Source organism: Aspergillus japonicus (assembly GCF_003184785.1).
Source record: "Aspergillus japonicus CBS 114.51 unplaced genomic scaffold BO86scaffold_1, whole genome shotgun sequence".
NCBI classification, from domain to species: Eukaryota; Fungi; Ascomycota; class Eurotiomycetes; order Eurotiales; family Aspergillaceae; genus Aspergillus; species Aspergillus japonicus.
The window spans coordinates 936,405-959,879 of NW_020291638.1; the positions used below are offsets into that span (position 1 = coordinate 936,405).

Below are 23,475 nucleotides of genomic sequence, written 5' to 3' on the forward strand. Positions count from 1 at the left end.
TATTCGGCAATGGTAGGTCTGAACCGTCTCTGCGCGGTGAGCTTCTGGATGGGATGATTCGAGCGAGTCAGCCTAGCGACCAGAGAAGTTTCTAGCTACTAGACTTCTCCACAGTACTCTGAACAACGAGCACCTGTTGACAGTATCTTCTGTGTAGGCTCTAGAGCTATATCAATCCGCAACAAGACCTAAATAGCCAGGTTCTCGGCAATTTCCCCACTATAGTGACTTGCACCACCTTTTGTTTCCTTCCGTGGTCCTTGCATTGGCCAGTTCTGTGTGATTCTGTCAACCCAGCAGTTGCTGAAGCGGCTGCTGACGACTGTATTAACATGAGCTTGGGTAGTGCCAGCCTTACTCACGCTGGTCCAGCTTGTTGTAACAGTTTGAGAAAAGCAATGGCCCGCGGAGATGACGTGGGGCTTGGTTTTTCTGGACTTTAGCAGGTACAAGCAAGAAATCCTAAGCCATAGCATGTCTCGAAGTGGCAAACAAACACGACAAATCGAGGATGCAGTAGAAGGAGATCAGTCCTTTACAGACAGCATAGCGTAGATAAAGGCATAACAAAAATAGTGGCTTAGTTTCTCAGAGGCAATTCGTGATTTGCCCATTCAAGCGAAAGCTCCCATGACGTCTCGAAGTAGCCTGGAGAATGAGACCAGGAGGTGAATCAGGGTCCACAGGTTATACTTTCCAGATATGGAAACAAATGTAAAGGTTCGAAGCACCCAAGCCTCATACTCCGATCTATCAGGCTCCGACAAATGCGTCCCTTTTCGCCTTATAGGTATGGCAGGGGGTTGATCAATTGTTTTCTTGTCTGTCCACCTTGAGTTGCGGTCTGCGAATTCTATCGTATACCATGTGCTCAGGAAGCTTCATGGAAGAAAAGAACTCATTTCGATGAGAGAGCCATAGCTGTGGATGTTGATAGCTCGTAAAGAGACTAGAAGATTCGTCTGTTGGCGGCAACCCTCACCATGTCGCGAAGTGCGGGTGCGGGAATTCTAGAGGGCAGCGTGGGGTTCGGAAGGGAGGCGTGGAACAGAAACGGGGTGGAACCGGCCTTTACAGTAGACGCCAGTCGCAGCTCCCAGCTGATTCTGAAAAAGCGATTCGGTTCGTGGCTCATCATGTTCACCGCGCTGATTCAAACACAGTCTCATCGTCGCCCACTGGAAGGAAAACGTCTTTCATCTCGATGCCCGGGACATTGCTGACCTTTAGGATGGATCGGGGGATGCGGGGAGAGATTGCTTCAAGGCAGGGGCTTTGGCCCTAACCTTACCAGAAACAGCCTTCATCACCACCGTCCTGGTCATTCCTGACCTAGGACTCCCATGGCAGTCATATCGCTGTAGAATTGATCGGACAACATCCCATAGAACATCTCATGTTTTACGGCTGGCTCCTCCATTGTCAGGGCAGCCTAACGCCTCAAAATGAAAATGGTCGGGTCTGAGATGATCTGACTAGTGCAATCGGCGGATCCCCAACAGCAACTGCTTCATGATGATGTCACTTCGGTTTGCACATTCAAGCAAACTCGCTGCGACATGTGCTCAATTTCATATACAGAATGTCAGTCTTACCCGGTTATATCTCCTAACTTTGAGCGCAGATGTCCAGGCATGTGACCAATTGGCTAACCCCAGCGAACAGGATCTGATTATCCCAGAGCGAGCTCGGTCTAGGACGAGTGTAGATGCACCTGGTTGCCAACTGCAAAACAAATAAAAAGGCAGCGAGATGGCACATCCATTCTAGCACGTCGAGGCCACACGCAATAAGCAGATTGAAGGCTGATTCTGCTCCGCGTTCAGATGTCTCTGGAAGGATTTCTGTTTTGTGGGCTTATTGAAGTCGTTGATCATCCAGTCCTATCTGTACCCGCATTGCAGGCGTCTCTGCGGAAGGTAATTCTTGTTTCCGACCAGAATGAGTCCTGCAATTGCGGTACAGCTGTTAATGGCATTCGTGCTTATTTCAGAGGTTTTGCTTCTTTGCGATGTTTGCAGAGCAGTAGAGTCTCTGATTCTAAGTCATATACAAGTCCCACATCTCAATCCAGGAGAGTGTGGTCTATGTCATCAGCGGGTTCTGATTTCCCTTCGATATTGACTGCACATGTTGAGATCAGAAGCAAAGGGCGAATGTCGACCATGGACGGCACCTGCCATCGACTCTGTTCTCTTAGGCATGCCGCATGCGCGAGCTTTGCTTTAGGTCTGACTAAAGACACCCAGGACTCGGCTCTTTCCGAAAATGTTGCAACGTGCGTATGCGTCAGAATTCTGCAGAAGTTGGAAGTGAGTCTGGATTTGTGGTCAAGGCTTGATAGTTCGGCCTCATACGCAGATGGCAAGTCTGCTGGGAAAACAGTGAGCCGCGCGCTTCCTCCCACATATCTTGGAATTCGGGGGTACAAGTACGCATGGGGGTTGCGTTCGGCATTGCAATACCTCATCATCTGCCAGAAAATATCAGCATCAATCTTGAGCTCTCAAATACTTCGAGGTTTGGAAAGCTATTATGGCCTTGAAGGGACCACACAGTGCTCCCATCTGGAGCCATAACGTTGTCAGCACCGTCTTCGATATGCTTGAGGGTCTTTTCAATCGATTCGCCATGTCTAGAGGCATGCAGGGTATTTCCAACTGCTGCATGTAATGCCAGTAAATCCTTATTGGGAGCGGGGTGATTAGCGTCGTGACTTTTGATTGTCACGAATTCGGGAATAAGATCGCCGGCATAGATCTTAGACATGTGGCTTAGCTCTGATGGAAAATCAGAGATGGATGCTATGTTCAAAATTAGTCGTGACCATCATAGCTTTGAGTAGTTGGAATAACTCACAGCATAGCTACCTCCGCTACGTAGCTCAATATCTTTTTCCACATCCAAGCGGTATGGGCCATACGTGGTCATCTCTAGAAATGCATCTCGATTATGCGTGCCGTACGATAGGTACTGTACGCAGGGTAGTCGCAGTCGGTTTTCCGAATATAAGCCAAACCTGGTCACCGTACTCCGAGTACAATACTTTAATTAATGAAGTTAGCAATCGGCTGCGTCAAGGTGGGAGTGGACAACTTACTGTGCCCCAAAGAAATCAGCTGCAACGGTACCAATCCAATCTTTGAGTCGGTATCTGAATATGGTCTGTTCTGAGATAGGTTTAATTTTCATCCATAGATACTCGAAAAATATAAGCTTCTAAGACGTTGGTGTACTCTTCTTTTCCCAAGGCGTTGCCAAACCGGATTAGAAGTCTCGCAGTGCGAGTTCTGAAAGCTTGGTCTGTTTGCGGGGTACGATTATTCAAAACCGGTTCGATCTTGACCAAAATAGCCTGGTTCCAGAAGACCAGGTAGAAGCAGCAGCAGAGACAGCATCGAAGCTGCGACAGGTAATCTGAGATGTAAGCTCCACAGTCTACGACGAATGTGGAGAGGCGGCCTTTCTCCAACTTCTTTGCGGATTTTGTAGAAAACTAGCCCCAGCGCTGCTAACGCCTGATGTGCAGCCATATGGTAGTGATGATAACGTGTATAAGGGTGGACGGAGAGTCACTCGAGTCACCCGAGTCACTGGCGGTTGGGGCCTGGTGAGATTATCAGGTGCAGCCTCGAAGCCCTACCTAGACCCCGCCCTGTGGCGAGCGCAGGCATTTCTCTGTAGACCATTTAGCTTTCTGTACCTCGGAAAAAGGACTTCCAACGAATGCTGCTTACACGCCGTTGCTCGCCACAACAATCAAATCCAAAGCACGCCGCGTCTCGGCCATGAGATACTTTCATGGCGTGCTTCAACCCAAGATCTGAGATTTGAAGAAGCGAACTAATACTGTCAGCGATCTGAGGGACCAGATAGAAGGGTTTCGAAGTGGAAGGCATGCAACTTACATGACGAGTGCTCCTCAGCCCGATGCTAGACACGGAGAGCGCGACAGATAACCCGCACATATGAACGGGTCTGTTAGAGATCTCCTTTGTCTCTTGTTGTTAGTAGTCGAAAATGACTTTTGCTGTCCATGACTCAATTGCCAAGGATTTCCTTGAATGTCAGGAGTGAGAGACCTCATGATGCCTTGTTGCGACACCTTGAGAGAGAGAAGTCCTCCAGACGCTGAATGTAGTGAACAGCAACCAGACGTTTGGTATCCGGGCCGCAGAAAGGAATAGCAGCAGGGCAGCGGCAGGCCACACCCAGGGTTGCTAAACTCACAGAACCGTTCATGAACAGAAATGGAGGGCATAGAAAGTAGTCAAGACCAAATACCTGAGGTCTGATCGTCTTCCTAGCAGGGCAAGAAGTACACCATGCTGTACAAAACAGATGGCACACAGCGCGCCTGCAGCGAGTGTAGTGCTAGAAGCTATCAGCCACCAAGTCCCATAGATAAGCGATGTCTGTCCCCAAACTTACCTGATACTTGTGGTCCTGTTTAGACCCCAATTCATCCCCCTTCCCTACATCTAGGTTGGGGTGCACTGTACAGTATACTCCGCAAATACTTTTCTGGCGCTTTTTCTTCAGCTGTAGGCTCTGACAGCCCGGCAACGGGAGCGATGAACAAGCTGATTTAACGCCAGCCCGGCCTTAATGTAGCCGAAGACACAGTTGCGTATAGCATCCCACGAGCTAGCAATTGTGCATAGGAACGAAGACGAGGTATCTCGTTGTGTGGTGTCCCTAGAAATGGCAACCCCAGCCAGCAACTTCTGCCCCGATCAGTGCTCTTTGTGTTTGCCTTCTTGCAAGGTACAAAGATGGATACATAACCTTCTACAAAGAAAGCCACTGAATCCCGGCATTGACTGGTCGGTGTGCGATGGGTTAGTCTTGTTCTGGGAGTAGGTCAAGGTTGACTCACGTTCAGTAAGTGTAGTGGGACTCTGCATTCACAGCTTACGGCGGATGTGACCCTGAAGGCCTAGTAAGCATGAGACTTCGTTTTCAAGTTGGGCAGTCATCTTCCTCTAGTGGTATATGGTTCTTGAAGTTGGGGTGGCTTGGGGTTGTGGGCTGGACTGGTGGATGGTGCTTCTTTGGTTGTTGTATAGTTGATAAGAATTAGGCTCCAATAAGAATGTTTTACTCTGTCAAGGGCCGGATATGGTGAGGTGCGTTGATGTGGGAGAAAGGGAGAAGAGTGGGTTGAGTGGAGTGGAGGAAGAAAGGAAGAGTTGGGAGGTGGAAGAGTAGAGGAAGAGGAAGAGGATCAAGTAGGCGAAGGCTGGAAGAAAAGAGCCATTCATCGTGAACAATAGCCATCCATTCACAAGTCCCCAAGTACGGACCTTTCACTAATGTGACCAGGCTTCAATAATGGAAAGAAGATTCATAGTTGTTTCTGCATCAGGTCCATGGAGGAGATTCACTCTTGTCCATGTGTACTAGACCATTCACCTTAGCCAATATTCACAAATTGTTCTTAGTCTCAGCCCACTAAGCAGTTGTAGGATTTGACCTCTTGATGAAGCTCGACCTGGGTAGAGGAGTCGGTCGGCTAGCTCCCTATTCTAGGTCAGCAAAGTAGACAAGAGTGCCATAATTCTAGAATAGGTAGAAGGTTCATTTCCAGAGATTTGGTGTAGATTGATTATCAAGCATAAAGCCCAAGTGTAATGCAGTCCAGGTGCCAACAGAACACAGCAAGCCTGGCCAAAACTAAACAGAAACATCAAAAGTAGGCAACAATTATTAGCCAAATTCCGTGCACCTCGCCAATGAATGCTATCTTTCAATGGGCAAAACGCTTGTCGCTTAAGATAACCAATAATCAGTCCATGCAGGGGAGTCACGCAGTCCAAAACTGGAGAAAGACCCATGAAAACCAACAACCAGACCCAAACAAAAGAAAAGATGTAGTATTAAAGATAGTATTGAACCAAAAGTAGGGGAGTGAAAGTAAAAGGCTATACCAGCAGCCACCATGAACAACGTGGGACCAACCGCAACAATGCTCAATTCCAAAAAAAAAAAATCCCACCCAAGAATGAATGATTGGAAAGAGATCCGAAGCGAAGAGGCTAGGGATTGCTGGTCCGCACCCCACACACGGAAATGCATGGATGTTGACACCTGCATACTTGGCGGGGGCCGGGCGCGGCTCGGCGCCCAGAGGAATGACGTTGACCCCCGGGCAAGGGTCCTTTCTCGGCACCAATGCCATGCATAGATAGACTACCATCCTCTTGGTTTGTCCCGTCTTGTCGTTTCGCAATTAGGATCGAAAAGGAGATGTCATATCTCCGTTACTTGCCAAGAGGCTGACGTGGGTGCAAGACTTCATATTGCATTCTTGGCGTTGGGTTGGGGCGGTCGTTGATGGGGTTTGTGTCTGTATCGATCGACCCAAGGACGTGGAGAAAAGTCGAGATAGTGTGGGGGCTGGGGCACAAAGAGAGCCCCGGCAAAGCCGATTGTAACAATGTGAGCCCCCTTACCGTACGACGGCGTCAAGCATTCCCATCCTCTCAGTATGACAGTTGCTCCAGCCAAGCCGAGATCTGCAATTCTGGCGAATGTTGGCCCGGGTGGCAGGCATCGGTGACCAGTTGCTCCGTCACGAAAGCGTCGACGTTGCGCTCGGTCAGGGGGATCTTGTATCGGTTCTTCTGCTTGAGGAGTTCCTTCTCGGCCCGGGCGGCGGGGGAGAACTTTTGTAATGTGCTGCGAATGCGACTGATCTTGCTGCTGGGGAAGTGGGAGATGCGCGGCGGGCCGAAGGGCGTGTCGACCTTCCAGGGGTCCTCCGAGGCAATGGACCGGGCATTCTTCTTGCGCTGTTGGGAAGGGAACTTGCTCGACATGATGAGTTTGGGATGCTGGAATGACGCGGGATTGGCGAGGGGATGACTTCCGAGGCCATGGATCAGGTAACCGAAGAATGAGAGCGATCAACAGGGGAGGGGGGGGGGTAAACGGATGAATATATACGATGCTTGGGACGGACCACGGGACTCGGGCGGGGAGTCAGTCACCAGTCCGTTTAGTCTTGCACATCACGGAATGTCGGCACTGCGGGGACTTTGCTATGGGCCATGGGCCACACTAGTGGATGCTAAGACTGACTTAAAGGGGGAACTACTGCTTTTCCTGGAAGAATGATAGTCTGACCCTGCCTCCTGCTGCATACAATGTAGTATTACCATGGCGATCTGCAAAAAGAGAATGAGACTGGTCAGCGTCAAAGACTTGTCTAGGTTGACCAATTCTGCTCCGTTCGTCTTTCCTTCTTTGCAGTTTTGTGGTATCTAGAACAACCCACCTAGTCTCAACAACCGACTGCCGAACGGGAATTACTAAGGAATCAATCGCCTGGCCGGCTCATGGTTCGCCCACCCACGTCATCTTACGAAAGATGGATTTCCACGATTGTAGATCCTCGCTTCGCCGAAGCACAAACCATAACTTGGACGGTGGAAGTGGGGGGGGAGAGAGAGAGAAGCGCCAGAGGATCTCCGCGGTCAGGCCCAAAGTACGTATGTCAACCAGAAAACTCTTTTTTTGCCCTGCTACGTCTATACAACCAAGTCGATCTTACAACAACCCTTTTGCAAACTAATACCCATTTACTGATTTCATAAGCAAAACTGTAACTACCGAGTAAATGAGCCTGTGTTTCCTGATCGCCGAGCATCGCCATCGCCATCGCCATTGACCTACCTATCTTCCCTGCGGGGACAAAAAGCAATTGTCTCACGCACAGGCCAATCCCCAAATGCTTATCTAGGCAAAAGAAAAAGTGGGCGATATCCGCATTGACAATGCACACACACACACCTATGCCATGAACCAGGTTCTCAACCAACCAACCAACCCTAGGGTCCTTCGTCCTTTCCCCCGTATTCCAGCATCGATCATCCCAGGGCCAAGAAATCTCGGCGACACTCAAGGGCGCAGCAGAACCAGCCGAACAGTTCACGCCAAGGATTTTCGTTCTCATTCAAAATAACGGTCAACGCCGTGGAACAAACCTCGACGCATACTCTTCTGCTCGAACAAGATGATGGCCCCTCAAGCCAAGCACTACACACACTTGAAAAGCGATGTGCCAAGGGTATGTTCCAGGCTGAGCCAAGATCTGTGCAGGGAACCCGTGAGACCCCTGCCCTGCAGAATGTGTGGAATGCATGGTACACTATGTCTCTTAAGCCAAAAATGGGCCGGGCTGGGTTTGACGACTATTTGTGCCCGGGGCCAGACCGGATCGGATCATATTAGGGTAGGCTTACTTTTCGTCTGTGAATTGAACATAAAATGAATGGTAGGGCGATTATCTGACATTCGGGTTGGACTAACAACAAAGTGTAAGTAAAGATTGAAGCAAAGCAAAGCAAAGCAAAGCAAAGCATCGGATTATTTCCAGCCCCTCGTCCCTCTCCTCCCCTCCCCTCGGTCTCGACACCTCTAACCTAACCTAACCTTCTATGCACCCATCGAGGTCACACACATACACACAAGTCAACTTTCCAAAAAAAAAAAAACAAAAACAAAAAGGCCTTCAGGCTAGAAGCCATCCAGAACAAACCCAGAACAAACCCGCCCACGCCACGCCACGCTACGCTACGCCACACACGGCATGCACACGCAACAACATGCAACAAAATTTGACTTGCGGGGTACAGTACACTACAGGACCAGAAACCCTTATTCCTAGCGACCTAGTCCTACTAGCCCTAGACCATAACCAATCCTTTTGTAACTAGCTAGCCAGATCGCATGCAGCTTTTTGCAGAAAAGGCCAACCCGTGACTCAAGGTCGAGACCCCTTTCTTTCTTAGTCTCTCGTTTGGTGGCAGGAATCGGTTTTGTGTAATGCACAATAGGTGTTGCAGTGCGGTGAAATCCACTCCGGGAATTGATGGCCCCCCGTGGGGGGAGAGGGCTGACTGGGTTAGTAGGCTGGGCGGGCCCGCAGTTGGTCAAGTGACTCTATGCTAGGTAATCTGCAGGGGTTGCGCTGTTGTCGCACTCTTCGCTAAGGGGTTAGGGGCCAGTGACCAGGGCCAGGGATCATCAGGTGTTGTCTTGGTTTTGGCGAGCATCGCGGGTCGGATCTCTGCTTCGGCTTTCTTATTGTTGCTGAAGAAGGGTGGGGACGGGGTGCAATGCTTGATTGGCCTTGTGGGGCTAGCGGAAGGGAACTTACGGACGGGGACGGGACCACTTTGCTACTGCAGTGGATAATCTTGAAGTTTGTGCTTGATCTCGACTTCATCTAATCGTTTCTGCGATCTTGTTTGATCGCTGCTTTTCTCTCTTGGGTGGTGCGTTGAAGCGATTCACAGCTGGCTTATAGGTATACCTAGATCATCGCTGGCGGATGAGGATTGCACCTTATCTAGACAGTCAGCCTGCCATATCAAGTAATCATTCAGAACATCATCATTACTCATACTGGTCCAGCCTGCATATATAGAACAAACCCACAACATGCCATCCCGCCCAAAGAACGCCAATCCAGGTCCTCTTTCTACTTTGTTTGAACAACGCTTATCCACACGACCAACCACGTACCGAACTTTTTACGCCATGAACAAAATGTTGGAAATACAGAGCTCAAGATATGAGTAGATCTTTTACACTCATGCCCAGTTTCTTTTGCGGACCTTGCCCTTGGCTGTGGTCTTCCCTCTGCGCGATAGGGGCAGGAGGCGCCTGCGCGTCGTGGACCGAGCCAACGGATCCCCGACAGTCACGGTTCAGCATGAGCAAGGCGGCCGACGCTTCATGGTCGACATCGGCCGGAGACGCCATGTCGTACTGCGGTGGCAGGCCCGGAGAGGTACTGGCTGATGCCGCCCACGAGCCACGTGCCGAGCGGGACGTCTCTGGGGCGGTGGGCTGGACTGGCTCTGAGGCAGAGAATGTTGCGAACGAATGTCGAAAGTCAGGAACTGATCCGAGAGCAGGCGTCGGGATCTGTGCAGAAAAGATCGGGGAGGTCGTGTTAGAGGCCGGGGATTCAGTCGGGAGAAGTTCTGGAGACACAGAAGCCGAGGATGAAGGCCCTGACTCCTCCCCCAGAGCCTCCGGGGATGCTGGAGAGGGTGGAGCCGGCGCCATGGACGGAGGGACTCTTGTTGCAGGACCACCCGCGGTCTTCAGATCTAATATACATTGCTCCAGGTAGTTGACGTAATCGATGCTTGCCTAGGTACATAGGAATCATTAGCGATCCATGAACAGGGATAAAATCTCCGATGACGGGGAAACAGAAACACACCTGCAAGATAGCGAGCTTATGCATATCCTGTCCCTGGCAGGCGGGGATCATGTCTTTGAGGGTAGCGAACTCCTCATTCATCTTCGATCTCCGCCGGCGCTCGATCAAGCTGTGTGCTGTCTTCCGCGCAATCTTCCGACCGGCGGCGCTTGTGGCGCTGGGCTGTTTCTTCTTAGAATTCGGTGCATTGTTGGCAGAGGCCTTGCTGGCGCTGTCTTTCGTGGAGGCCTTGTTGCTGGGCGGCGCGGCGGGTTTGGGCTGGTTCTGGGTCTTGGGCTTCATCTGGATGATCTTTCGGGTGCGGGTCGGCGGTGGTGGCAGGTTAAATTCTTCCAGGGGTCTTTTGATTCCTGTCTGACGCGGCGAGTTGGCCATGCTGCCGATGGCTATCTTAGGCGAGGCAGGGGACGCAGGAAAGCAGAGGGCAGGATCCGACTTGGAGGACCTTCGGCTGGCGGCGACCATGCGAACAGGGCTCATGGCAGCAGGCGGCAGAGCGAAGGTGTCTGCCGCATCTACCGAGGACTGCTCCTTGATGGTGAGCTCCCCGGACATGGCGGGTGTCGGTGGCAGACGAGACCGTGACATGATATGAATCGAGGGGTTGAGCAAGGTTGGCTGTCGACCTGACACTGCTCGCCAATGGGTGCGTTGGCTGAATGGGAATGAGCTGAACTAGTGGGATGCGAGTGAGACGGGGCCAATGGTGAAGGGTATGTTGAGCGACCCTCGCAGCGAGGTTGTACAGTCTTGCTTGCCGGTAGGGGAGAAGAGGTGGAAGTCGGAAGGTAGTAGTTGAGAAGCGATGCGAGAACGATAGTCTCAGGAGGAGTGGAGAGAGGAGGCTTAATTAGCACCGCAGAGGTCAAGAAGGAAAGTCTTATATTAAATAACCATAGACCGAAGCCAGAGAAAATAGAAAGAAAAGAAGATGATGAGGGGAGAAGGGGAGAATGTTGATATCTTAAGGAGGGTAGGGAGCCGAGAGTGTTCCTGGGAGGAGATGGAGGGGGGAAGGTAGGAAGTAGTAAGAAGGGTATGAGGAGGATCACGATAACGTTCTGGTCCTAAGGTAGGTACTAGGTAGGTACTTAATAATTACTTATTCTACAGTAACCCGGACAAGTATGATAGTCGCAGTAAGTCCCGAAGTACATGCGAAGTACCTATAATGCAGTTGAGGAAACAGGATGATCGACAGATGAATTCCAATCTGTAACCTTTGCCTAAGAGACCGTCGAGTGTCGCGTGCTTAGGGAAGCCCACGCGGCGGACGAGACGCCCATCATTGGCCGGACAGCGGCGGCGGGAAGGGCACGAGACCGAAAGACCGCCCGGCCCAAATGGCCGAGTCTCTGAAGGCTGCCGGCGCTCGTGCTCCCGTTCCCTCTTCTTATCGGCTGGTAGCCCACTTGACTCCTTACTTCCACACTTCCTCCAGGCGCTGTTCCAGTACGCCAAACCCTAAACGGAGGACGTTCCACTGTTCCAATATCGGAGGTGGTTAATCCCTCTCCAAGCAATCTACTTTATCTACTAGTGGTGATGATGCCGATAATGATGATCGAGGAAGTACCGTGGACGGTATGCAGTCTTGTGCCGCAACCTATGTCTAGGTTCCACTCAGCTCGTCCAGTGCAGCAGAAGATGAGGGGAAATTGGGGAAGAAAGCATCTTATCTGACTTGATAGCCCACGCTGATGCAGAGGCAAAGCTAATTGGTGTCGTTGAACGATTCCACCAACATGCCGACCTCACTACCCCCTACTAGGGCACGAGATACTTCTCCCAAGACCTTCTCCCCCGCTGGAAAATCTCAAAGCAAAAGGAAATAGAGGATCATGATACAAGAGACGAATAGAGATGAGTAAGACACGTTTTTTCTCGAGACAGAATACCAGTTCAAGGGAAGATGGAACGTAAATCAATGGTGTATGTCACCAGTGGCAAAGGCAACGTCCATCCATAGCAGTACTCCACACACACACACACATACACACACACACACATAGCAAGGTCGAACTTCAGCACCACCAGAAGCCCGTCACACCTTCTCCCCTCTCCTCATCTTCTCCGGATTTATCCGTACTTCCTGCATGGGATCAACCGCTCACCCGAGCGCCCGTTGACGTTGGACCCCGAGGGGGGGTAAAGGGGAAGCGCGGGCAGGAGTAAGCCCGCTGGAAAATGTTCCGACCCCAGCCAGGGTCTCAGTCCCGTCCAGACCTGGCATCCAAGCACGTGCACCTCCTATTCTCCATCAGTGGTTTCACAAGCTGAGCGGGAAAGAACCGTGGATGTGGAGGTAGGTGGTGGGTGGGCCGTGGACATGTGCCAGTACTCCCGGATTAGTCCAGTACAGTATCTATTTACCGTGACTAGGTACTGTACTTTCCAGTATGTCTGCTCCAGGCTCGAGCCAGTGTTTCTACTGAGTCTTGGAGCCGATCCCTCGATGTCTCAACAGTGCTGTATTTCTTGTTTGTTGGTCTTGGAGAGGAGGGGACTCGCATGAATACGTTTCAATAGAACATACTGCTCTGCACTAGGAAAGCTGACATGTCTGCTGGACGGTTATGAGCATCCCTCTTAGCAAGGCGCCCTTTCACGATGCGGGGCTTTAGCGACGCGAAGGTCTCGTTACGAAGCTTCACTTCGGGGGCTTATGATCCCTGCCGGCGGATTCCTGCTTGACGGAGTCCGGAGCTATTCTTGATCGGGTCGGGGCTAGAAATGAGGGGAAAGCAGAAAAAGGCGGACGCTCTCGGCCATCGTACTCAGTGCTTTTAGCCGGACGTCTATTTATACACTTTGGGTTCGTCCTCCTCGTGCCATGGGCACATGCATACCAGTTTGCTCGTGTGTTTTAACTTCTATTGTAGAGAACTCTAACGCTATATAGGGTGCTATATACTGGCGTCTCGGATGTCTTGGGTGTGTAGGTTGATGAACGCATCGCCGCGGTCTATTCGTCTCAGTTGAAGATCCTTTCGAGAAGGATACCCCCAAAGGTGTTCTCCACCGGGGAGTGATCCATCCTCAAGACACGGTTTCCTGCCCTCGCGCTCAACCACAGGCCATGGTCATTGGAGCTCTCCTCCTCGCCGTCGATCCGGTGGCGATTGCGGCGGTCCACCACGCAGAGACCCCTCGTCCACTGGCCGGTGGTCTCGATCCGAATATCCTCCGGCGAGGTTGCAGACGGCTTCCACCCCTCGTCATCCGCGGTCAACGCATACCACACGCACACCGGATCGTGGAGACTGAGGTCGGCCTTGTCGCCCTCGTGGCCCGGGTGAAGCCTCTCCAGGGTCTGGAAGGTGTGGGCCATGAAAGCTGACACCCACTCTGCCAGTGGAGAGCCGGATTCCAGCAGCGGGGTGATGGCCTTCCGGAATTGACCGCGGGTCATACCGTGGCGGAGAGTGATGTCGAGGGGAAAGGTGCGGAGGGTGAGCTGTTTGCTGAGAGTAGCGGGGTAGATTGGCAGACTCGTGCCTGGGGGCATCGTGCTCCGGGGAGAAGGAGACGTGAGGGCGTAGACACGGGCAGCAGCAACTGCATCGGCATAGGCGTTGAATTCAGCCGCAGGGGTGACCTGATCGGTTTATGTTAGCATACAGCAGGCACATTTCCGGATCCTTGAGGCGGCATAGGAGCATACATTTCCAGGCTGATTCACAGCTCCTCCCATAATCACAACTTCCTTGGCCCTAAGGAAAGTCTCTGGGTCATTTGCAGAGGCGATGGCCAGGTTAGTGAGGGGCCCAACAGCTACAATAGTGACGGTGTCGGGGTCATTCTCGCGCAGAACGCGGAGGATCTCTTCGTGTGCGGGACGCTTTGAAGGAACAAACAGCCGGTTGGCGGAATCGCCAGTCGGGACTGGCTCAATGTCGTTGGCATCGTTGGATGGGTCGAACAAATGCTCCCAGGTTTCCTGAGGAGATAGATGCGGATGCTGCAAGCACTGCGTTAGTGAATTGGCGGGTGAGGAAGGAGACATGCGCCCTGCTCACGCTAGTGTGAATTCCACCGAGACCATCCGTTCCGTCTAGTCGAGTGGTCAGTGTTCTGTCCAATTCCGACTCTAAGCTCAGACACGTACGGAAGTAATCTGCCAGCATCTTCTGGTCCTCCAAGGGATCCTCCGCTCCCACAGCAACGACAGGAGGACAGGCGCGCAGGGCGCCGTAACCTTCGGGCAGACCTTTCTCTCGACGCCATTTCATCTCCCGCTCAAGGATGTGAAACATGGACACAACATTCTTCAGGCAGCTTGGAAAGTCAGTAGGCGCAACAGCTGGTTTCGGGGATGGTGTTTTACCTTCTCACTTCAATATTGCCAAAAGTGAGCGAGACCAGGAGTACTTCGACTTCCTCTGGCTTAGCAGATAGTGCTAGGAGAAGGGCAAGGATATCATCGATTCCCTATGTAATTGATCAAGCTAGTCAGACGTCGAAGGATGGCGAGACAGCAGCTGTGGTTTGGGACAAATCAATTATATCATACAGGATCTGTGTCGATAATGATCTTTCTGGGCGCCATTTTGTGGATAGTCTACTTCGAATGCACTGCCTACAGCTTCTGCAAACGGTTTCAGTTCTGTCAACCTTGTCAAGATGATGATGTTGAGAGAGGAAAATTGCGATGATGCAAAGGATGGAGGGGAAGTGGGATGGTTCTTGGCTGGTCCCGAGTCTTATCACCTGTGCTCCACTACCGCGGTTGTCGATAAAGAAGGGCTTAGTCACTCGTTCAAGGGCCGGGGGTCTGCGAGAGTACAATAAATATAGACTAAATCAGCAGCATCATGAGCCTGATACTCATTTAGAATGAGCGGTAGCATGACCCACCCGTTGAAGGTCCAATGTAGGACACTTGGCTGAATATTTGAAGCGCACGATAAGTTACAATTGATGATATGATATTGGCTGCGTGGTTTTGAACAAATACCGAGCAAACTGTCTCGGTGCCATCCTTCACCACCCAGATATAAACATAGATTAATCAGACAGATCCTCAACGTGATTTGACATGTCCAATCATCTATTGTGTAGCATTGAGGTGAAGAAGGGAAAGCAGGACTGGACTGGACTGCTGCTCTCAACCCATCGTGGTAATTTTGACCGAATAGGGTAGCTGTCTCGGGTCGTCCAGGCCGACGGAGGTTCTTCCCGGGGGTCTGGACGATTCTAAGCTGAGACGTGGCCTGTTCGGAAGGCGGAATGGCCTGCAGTGAGTGGTATTACCCCTGTATTTTTGCCTCTACCAGCTGGTAACATACCGGGGTCTCCTTTCAGCAGCTCGGTAGTTCTACCTCAATACTTTGTTTAGTCTAGTTCTTGTTATCCTTTCCCTCCCGAGTCCCTAGGAGACATTGCCAATTAGAAAATCAACTTATCTTGTGAATCGCAGGGGGCCTGGCTTCAAGGTTACTTCTGACTATGACACGCCGTTGATAGAAGCGCAACGCAACATTGCAGCCCAGAGGGGCCAAACCAATGTCACGCATGGGGAAGATCTTTCCCCGCGCCAGTGTCGAACACCGTCCTCCACACCAGGGGATGCTGTGAGACCATTCGGTCTATCAACGTCACGGACACTGGTCCGGCGACAGGGAAAGAAGAGGTCTGATTCGCGCTGGTCTTCCAAGGCTAATTTGTTCAACCCCAGGAGGTGGCTAGTTAGAACTCCGTAAAGAGATTACTCTTCTCTCTGTTAACTTACCAGCAGTTACAGACTGACTGACTGGCTGGCTCAAAGAAAGTAGAAACATGGGGTAATCCTTTCATCAATGCGCCACAGGCATGTCTGCCCGTGTGATGACTGCAACTGGGTCAGGTTTATAAGAGATCTATCCCCAAAAAAATCTAAAAAAAAAAAAAAACCTCCTGAATCATCACGGTCCAGATGATGATCAGGCAAGAAACTCCTCCAAGATCCTGCACTACTTGACAATCGACTCTTAGCAGTGGAGTCTCTCATCCAGCGCGTGCAAGGACCGCTGTTTGATACCGATACGAGAGACCATTACGGAGTACCTGCGTAGTTCATCCATCTCGGTGCTTTGGTAATTTATTCCTCACCACTTGCCGAGTCGACAACACCCCTTCATCTCTCCAATCCGTGTCCTCTTTTGCTCCCACCATCGCCTCCTCCTTCCAACACTCCTCTTCTCTCTCCCCCAATTCCTCGATTTCTCGTTCCCTGCCATACCTTTGTTATATTTCCAGCCAGCCATTGTCGCCCGCCCTTCAGTCTTCGGCTGACGGGTGCTTCAATGGTCTTTCGGTGATACCATCCCGTTACCTTTCTACCTCACCTTGCTCCGTCCTCGCGACCGACCTCACCTTTCTCTTTCAACTCCGAAGCGCCGACCGAAGCGTTCAACTACCCTAGGCTCCAACGCCCTGTGTGAAGACCATCGATCCGCGGCTGAGGTCTCCAATTCGAACTTCGAATATCTCCAATCGCCACCTGATATCATAAGTCTCAGGTAGTGCTAGAGTCGCCATTCGAGCTCTCCGGGGAAATCTGGCCTTTCAGCGCAACTGCGGCAACTTTCTCCTTTGCCAACCAACAACTCTTCACCTTGCGCTTTTGTCGCAGTCTGGTAACAAAGAGTACACCGAAACAACGCGATTGCTCGAATTGAATCTCTAGCGTCTGGTACCCATCACCAGAGCTCTTTCCACCTGCTTCTCTCAACGATTCCGGACACGCGAACGGAAAATTTGACGACCGCCAGCTCAGTCATTCACACATTGCATTGAGACAGGTCTTTTCTCAATTTCACGACTCTTGCTACGTACTTCAAGAACAAAATTTACTAACTGTACGTCCTGACATCCCAACCTCGCTCCTGCACTCCCACCAAAACTGACAATCGCCTTGATCATAGCTTTAACGATGATGAATCCTTATATCAGCTGGGCTCTCCTGCTCGTGGTGGCAGGTGGCCTTGGATGGTACTACAACGGCCCCTCCCCTAAGGTCAAGGCCCCGATCAAGGCTATCACAGAGAAAGTCGAGAGTGCTCCGGTGGTGAAGAAACAGAAGCGGAAGACGAAGAAGTCCTCGGAAGCCTCCCCCGCCCCCAGCAAACCTGTTGAGGAGCAGCCTGCAGCTCAAACTACGGGCTCGCAAGTTGAGGAGCAGGATGAGGAAATTGACCGAAAGGAGTTGGCCAAGCGCTTCAATGCGGTGAAGAACGGTATTCCGGCTCAAACCAGTGCTTCTACCAGCAAGTCTGCCAAGAAGAAGAAGAGCAAGGGCGCTCTTCCTCAGCTCGAAAACGACGAGCGCTCGGCTTCGCGTGTTTCCACCCGCACTTCGTCTACCACCGGTGCTGATGCCGACGACGACCTGTCCCCCGCTGGTTCCCCTGTTGTGAACGCCACTGTTCCTTCCGCTGGTTACATCTCCGACATGCTCGAGGCTCCGGCCCCTGGTGCTTCCGTTCTCCGCGTCACCGGCGCCGCACCGGCCGAGGCTCAGAAGAAGAAGACCCAGTCTTTCAAGCAGGTTGAAACCAAGAAGCAGCGCCAACAGCGACTGAAGAACGAGGCTCGTAAGCAGGAAGTTCAGGAGGCCGAGGCGCAGCGACGCAAGTTGCTCGAGAAGCAGCTCCACACGGCCCGCGAAGCTGAGCGTCGCGAGGCGGCCAAGTCGACTCCTACTGCACCCCAGACCAACGCATGGCAGACCAAGGCTGCTCCCAGCGCCACCAACGGTACTTCTCAACCCGCCGTGGCCCCCAAGGTCGAGCTCTTGGATACGTTCGAGCCAGTTGCCCCCGCCTCCAAGCCTGCCAAGGAATGGGATCAGGGTCTTCCCTCCGAGGAGGAGCAGATGCGCCTTCTGGGTGCGGAGAACGGGCAGGACCAGTGGACCACCGTCTCCAGCAAGAAGATCAAGAAGAAGAGCGGAAAGACGGACGAGAGCGAAGTCAGTGCTTCTGAGAGCCAGCCTACCCCTGCTGCTCATTCTCCTGCCCCCGTTGAACCCAAGGTGAAGGTGACTCCCACCTATCTCCCCGACATTCTCCGCTCCAACCAGAAGGGACACCCTCTCGACTCCGACTGGGCTGCCTAAGCAGGTCCTTTTCCGGCGCAGAAGATGAAATCCCGGCTATGTGCAAGATGCCCTTCGGACACAAGCCGGATCCAACTAATCCGTGGGCTGTATTTATACTCATGGCTTTGGCGTTTGGGACATATTATTCTTCATCGAAAACTTTTCGCATGTATCTGGCACATTGCTCTGTTCCAGCCACCCCAACATGGCTGCGACGACGGAGACACTCGATTGGCCGAATATTTCGAAAATCCCTCCGTTCTTCTTCAAAAGCCATGTACCTTTTTTCCTTCATATCTTCACCTGTTATGCTCGGTTTTACCCTCTTGATGTGCCCTTTTTCTTATCCTTTTTGTCTACCTATTTTCTTAGAATACCTTGTACCTTGTATTTTCCATTGATAATTGATCGCAATGATACGATCTGTTGTATTGTCTTCTTGAGACCATCGTCTGGCCAGTCTGGACGGGCGCATTGGCTCGACTTTTGGTGTTCTGTATGTCATAGCGGATCTTGGATGAGGAGAGCCAGTTGCTATCAAACCAAAAAAAAAAAAAAAAAAAAAAAATCAAGGCTCATCATAAAACATCCAGGAAACCTGGTCTTTAGTAGAAGATTGATTACTTCATTTATTTCAGGGTATTTATAGGAAGGGAAGGGTTTTTGGTTTCGCTGCTTTAGGACTCGGACCCTGGCGATCGGCTGGTTGCTGCGTCTCAGCGAGATCTTAAGCTTCCCAAACATTCTACAGCTTTAACCTTGAATTGTCCACTTTTTTCTTTCTGGTTCTTCTTTTTGAGCTTCAGGATCCTTCTTCCACGGAGGGGCCACAGTAATCGTGGAGAAAGTTGGTTCGACCTATTTTTGTTCTGGGTCGTGTTTCGTGTTTCGAATCTCAGACGACGGATCTCCCGCCGCAGAACTAAAAGATTGGCGGTCCCTGTTTTTGGTATGTGTGTGGGGTTATCCAGTGGTTCAGTGGTTCAGTTGAAGAAAGGGCCTCCTCCTCCTCCTCCTCCTCCTCCCCCTTTAATGGAGGGGGGTGTCTCAATCTCAAGGTTAGTAGTGGTGTATAATGGTAATGGTAATGGTAATGGGAAAGGGAAAAAGGGGTGTGATCGAAATGTTTTCCTTTCTTCCGCCAGAGATTCCAGCAGGGAATGAATATCTAGGTATACATGGTTTCTAGAATGCGGGCCCGGCAGGTGTAGGCCAGTGAGGAAGATACCTTCGAGCAGAGAGAAGGGGTCAACTGGAGATCATTGGCTTACATAAGGACCTTAATGGCGTCACGCCCGCAACTCCGACGGCTCCGCTAGTCCCCATTGGGACTAGTGAGGAGTTCCGGTCATCGTGGCCTTATTTCCATTACGGAGTACGAGTACTGTACTGACCCTGTGCTTGTTGGTGTTGATTCTGTTCAATGTCTCAATAGCTAGCAAGAAAGAAGAAAGAGTCCCAACTTTACTGCCGACTGTGCTCTGCTGCAGCCACTATTCATTCGTTCCACCCCCAATTATTATTATTGATTGCTATTCGATCCATCCATCACCTTCTTCCGCTTCTTATTCTCCTCTTCCTCATCTTCTTCTTCTCCTTCTTCCCTTCTTTCTTCTCTTCTTACTCTTCCTCTTCCTTCCTTTCCACTACACTTGATCTACCTCTATTCTTCCCGCCTAGTGCGCCTGGAGCTACTCCCGAATCCCTTCCCCCCGGTTCCCTTGTTTGTTTTTCCACCCCCCATTACAACCTTCCGAGGGGTCCAACTTCACTACCTCATCTTCCTTCCTCCTTCCCTTCCTCTACTCTTCCCCTCGCCACTTCCATCTATCCTATTTTTGTCGCCATGGCGCAAATTCGTGGCACTGCCGGTTACAACCTCGGCCACCAGAACCCCTTTGGCGGTCCTGGCCGAGCAGAGGCAACGAGCGACCCGAGTCCTTTGGATGCTATCCGGGAGCAGACCAGCAAGATCGAGGATTGGCTCGACACAATGGCCGATCCTGTTAAGCCGTATGTGATCCTCCAAGTTGATTCCTACTGCTCCAATGCCTGAAGTGCTCGCACCTGTGGCAGCGAAAGGAGCCTCCGACCGATCCGCGCATCCAGAGAAGACGTATCTCACTGACACCGTGGCTTCTTGCTCTCCAGATATCTCCCGGCCATTGGTCGGTTTTTGATTGTGGTTACCTTCCTCGAAGACAGCCTGCGTATGATCACGCAATGGAACGACCAGCTGCTGTACCTGCGTGATTACCGGAAAAGTAAGCTCACACCTCGACTTCGTCCCTCTCCTGCCGGCTACGCGGTAGCACCCCGGATGGAGACTGTGAAACGCAAGAACGTCACTAACCCGTCTCTCTCCGCACTAGTACCATGGGGAATCACGCATACTTTTCTCCTCGTCAACATGATCGCCATGTCGGTTTGCTCGGTTTTGGTCATCGCTCGCAAGCACACTGAGTTCGCGGTCGCGGGTTTGTTGGCCGTCGTGGTCACCCAGGGTCTCGGATACGGATTGATTTTCGACCTCAACTTTTTCCTTCGCAACCTGAGTGTGATCGGTGGTTTGCTCATGGTGCTTTCCGACTCGTGGGTGCGCAAGAAGTTCGTCCCTGCCGGTCTGCCCCAGCTGGATGAGAAGGACCGCAAGATGTACGTCCAATTCGCCGGTCGCGTCCTGCTCATCTTCCTCTTCATTGGGTTCGTCTTCTCCGGCCAGTGGAGCATGTGGCGCGTGCTGGTCAGCCTGTTCGGCTTCGTCGCTTGTGTGATGGTCATTGTTGGATTCAAGGCCAAGTGGAGCGCTATCATTCTGGTTGTGTTGTTGAGCGTCTTCAACGTGCTGGTGAACAACTTCTGGACTGTATGTTTTCCTCCAATGCTGCATTTTCTTCAGCAACTGACATGATGACTAGCTTCACCCCCACCACCCTCACAAGGACTTCGCCAAGTACGACTTCTTTCAGATCCTGTCTATTGTGTACGATTTTCTCCCCTGCTTTTTTTTGACTTTCATCCACCACACAAGCTAACATGTCCATTTACTCCATAGCGGTGGACTCCTGCTTCTGGTCAACATGGGCCCTGGTCAGCTGAGCATGGACGAGAAGAAGAAGGTCTACTAAATGACGGAACGACGAAGACCAACGACGTCGACGACTCCGCTGCCGTTTGAATACGGCTCACGTGCGTGCTTGTATGATGCGAGGGCTCTCCCCGGCCTTGGAGACAACTCTTAGCTTATACGAATTGCTTTCCCTTCTCTCTTCCAATACCTTCGTCTTTGATTGTTCTTGGAAAAGAAACACCCAGTCCCTGTCCTCTTTAGCTATGCTTCCCCAACTTCATTCCCTCTCGAATACCACTACCATGATCTCGCAACCTCAAAGATAAACCAACCCTCAGATTCGATAAAAAAAAAAAAAAAAAAAAAAAAAGGAAGAACTCGAATCCAATGTCCATTGGCTCGATTTGGCTATCTGTGCATGATGAAAATGTTCACCACTTTGAGTATCTATTTGTTTTCCCGACGTTGCAGTCTGCATCGTCGCTAGTTCGCGGAGATTAGACCGTGGTTCAGACCCTGTTTTGGCTGAGTAAAGTAGCACCTCGAGCACAAAGGATGTGGCCGCTCGTTAGAGTATACCAAGTATATAAAACCCGCGCCATGCCCGACTGGGCGTAGCGAGCCAGCCATCGGCCATGCATGCACTATACTGCATAGTGGATATATACTAGACGCGGAACTTGGAAGTCATCCAGTCGAGTCGAGTCGAGTCGAGTCCGATCACAGTACAGTTACAGTACAGTGCATAGTAAATGTATATGCATACACATCGCGTGCATTCAATCCTGCTACGCCGCAACGAGGGGAAGGGACCACAAAACAGCCGACTCAAAGTCCCTTTGTGGGTGGGGTCAATCACAATCACAATCCGCCGCTGGATTGGATCCTCATACACTGCACTGCAGTGTACTGTGGCTGGCTGGCTACTATCCCATATGGTAGGAAGGCTTGTTTTGATTCCTGCTGCTGCTGCTGCTGCTGCTGCTGCTGGCCCTGGTGCTGGCGCTGGCGCTGGCACTATACCCGTGGGAGAAAGCCGAGGGGCATTATATGTTTATATATGCCGGTGTGTTCGTAGATGATGATCATTATTCCCGAAGATATAGTATAGTGCCTCCTCCCCCCCCTCCCCCTTCCCAACAGCTTCCAAGCAAGATAAGCAAAGCGATAAGCCACCACTGCACACACCACGACGACCCGAAAGGAAAGATCTACCCTGGACTGAGACAACATCGACGGATGATTACGACCGGGGACATCGTTGATTGGCACAGGACAGTACAGTACAGGTCAGGTCAGGCCGAAGAACCCTCATTCGGATGGGAAGGGAAATTGCCGAATCGATGGGATGCGCATGATACTTTCCCGCTTCTCTCAGGAGGGATTTAGATGAGATTTCCGCCGTGGAGGATTGGGATACAACCCTATCGCTTCAAAGCTCTTCTAGATATAGAACGGCATCCTACAAGAAAGAGAATTCGGAGGAGGTATGTATTAGGATAAATTAGTGTACAAGAAGGGGTGGGTCGCGGGGAAAGTCATAAGACAATGTGATACAAGAAAACACAAACAAAATGAAAGTGGACGGACGAATCACAGAAAGGAGAGACAAGGAATGGTCAATGGTCAATGGTCAATGGTCAAACTGGGCAATAAGAAAAAAAAAGAGCAAAAATAAGGAATGCGGTTGGGAACAGTGGGAAAAAAGACAGTGAGAAAAAAAAGGCATGAGTACTCTGTGCAAAGATGATCTTCAACAAAAATGATTGTGGCTCAAGTTGGTCGCAATTGGCAATGTTGATGAACATGGGTGATTCATCTATGTACTTTCGTGCCCATGGACTGTATGTGTATGTGTATGTGTTGCTTAATGTCTACTGGCCCAGCCATCCAGACACTAAACACAATCTGGAACTTTGTTCAACGCGGGGTACAGCGCGGCGGGGGGGGACTCGGTTGCGGTTTCGCTGATGATGCATCACAGGGGAACAGACAAACAGAAAGCACATGCAAGGGGAATTAAGAAAGAAAATCGAGAAAAGGTGGAAACGCTTTTTCGCTGCTGCCAACGCCAGGAATCATGAC

The 23,475-nt window shown here is 51.2% G+C and overlaps 8 protein-coding genes across 8 annotated transcripts; 3 read left to right on the plus strand and 5 right to left on the minus strand.

Moving 5' to 3' along the window:
* Positions 1-1,785: 1,785 nt before the first annotated feature.
* Positions 1,786-4,466, minus strand: BO86DRAFT_452359 (uncharacterized protein; the record flags this gene model as incomplete). The annotated part of the gene is made up of 10 exons (XM_025676922.1): positions 1,786-2,473; positions 2,515-2,778; positions 2,860-2,973; positions 3,020-3,045; positions 3,101-3,165; positions 3,237-3,475; positions 3,738-3,823; positions 3,909-3,933; positions 4,231-4,303; positions 4,432-4,466. 10 exons carry the CDS (start codon positions 4,464-4,466, stop codon positions 2,066-2,068), a joined length of 1,335 nt encoding a protein of 444 aa, XP_025533467.1. The 3' UTR covers positions 1,786-2,065.
* Positions 4,467-5,579: 1,113 nt separating this feature from the next.
* On the minus strand, positions 5,580-6,216 carry BO86DRAFT_6303 (uncharacterized protein). Its single transcript, XM_025677519.1, has one exon. It carries the CDS (start codon positions 6,094-6,096, stop codon positions 5,773-5,775), a length of 324 nt encoding a protein of 107 aa, XP_025533468.1. The 5' UTR covers positions 6,097-6,216; the 3' UTR covers positions 5,580-5,772.
* A 269-nt stretch (positions 6,217-6,485) lies between these two features.
* On the minus strand, positions 6,486-6,821 carry BO86DRAFT_300753 (uncharacterized protein; the record flags this gene model as incomplete). Its single annotated transcript, XM_025667463.1, has 1 exon — positions 6,486-6,821. The coding sequence occupies one exon, from the start codon at positions 6,819-6,821 to the stop codon at positions 6,486-6,488; it is 336 nt and encodes a 111-aa protein (XP_025533469.1).
* A 2,715-nt stretch (positions 6,822-9,536) lies between these two features.
* BO86DRAFT_6311 (HLH-domain-containing protein) lies at positions 9,537-11,251 on the minus strand. The gene is made up of 2 exons (XM_025677520.1): positions 10,241-11,251; positions 9,537-10,167 (listed from the first exon to the last, which is right to left on the minus strand). Exons 1-2 carry the CDS (start codon positions 10,826-10,828, stop codon positions 9,574-9,576), a joined length of 1,182 nt encoding a protein of 393 aa, XP_025533470.1. The 5' UTR covers positions 10,829-11,251; the 3' UTR covers positions 9,537-9,573.
* A 1,963-nt stretch (positions 11,252-13,214) lies between these two features.
* On the minus strand, positions 13,215-14,789 carry BO86DRAFT_300372 (putative nucleoside hydrolase; the record flags this gene model as incomplete). The annotated part of the gene is made up of 6 exons (XM_025667455.1): positions 13,215-13,838; positions 13,905-14,201; positions 14,260-14,294; positions 14,349-14,518; positions 14,568-14,671; positions 14,754-14,789. 6 exons carry the CDS (start codon positions 14,787-14,789, stop codon positions 13,215-13,217), a joined length of 1,266 nt encoding a protein of 421 aa, XP_025533471.1.
* Positions 14,790-16,786: 1,997 nt separating this feature from the next.
* Positions 16,787-18,432, plus strand: BO86DRAFT_6367 (uncharacterized protein). Its single transcript, XM_025677527.1, has 2 exons — positions 16,787-17,079; positions 17,146-18,432. The coding sequence occupies exon 2, from the start codon at positions 17,154-17,156 to the stop codon at positions 18,336-18,338; it is 1,185 nt and encodes a 394-aa protein (XP_025533472.1). The 5' UTR covers positions 16,787-17,079; positions 17,146-17,153; the 3' UTR covers positions 18,339-18,432.
* On the plus strand, positions 18,432-19,120 carry BO86DRAFT_6389 (uncharacterized protein). The gene has a single exon (XM_025677529.1). The coding sequence runs from the start codon at positions 18,526-18,528 to the stop codon at positions 18,967-18,969; it is 444 nt and encodes a 147-aa protein (XP_025533473.1). The 5' UTR covers positions 18,432-18,525; the 3' UTR covers positions 18,970-19,120.
* A 608-nt stretch (positions 19,121-19,728) lies between these two features.
* BO86DRAFT_351496 (protein ERV29) lies at positions 19,729-21,738 on the plus strand. Its single transcript, XM_025669432.1, has 5 exons — positions 19,729-20,333; positions 20,472-20,584; positions 20,693-21,186; positions 21,239-21,303; positions 21,376-21,738. Exons 1-5 carry the CDS (start codon positions 20,167-20,169, stop codon positions 21,446-21,448), a joined length of 912 nt encoding a protein of 303 aa, XP_025533474.1. The 5' UTR covers positions 19,729-20,166; the 3' UTR covers positions 21,449-21,738.
* The last annotated feature ends 1,737 nt before the right edge of the window (positions 21,739-23,475 follow it).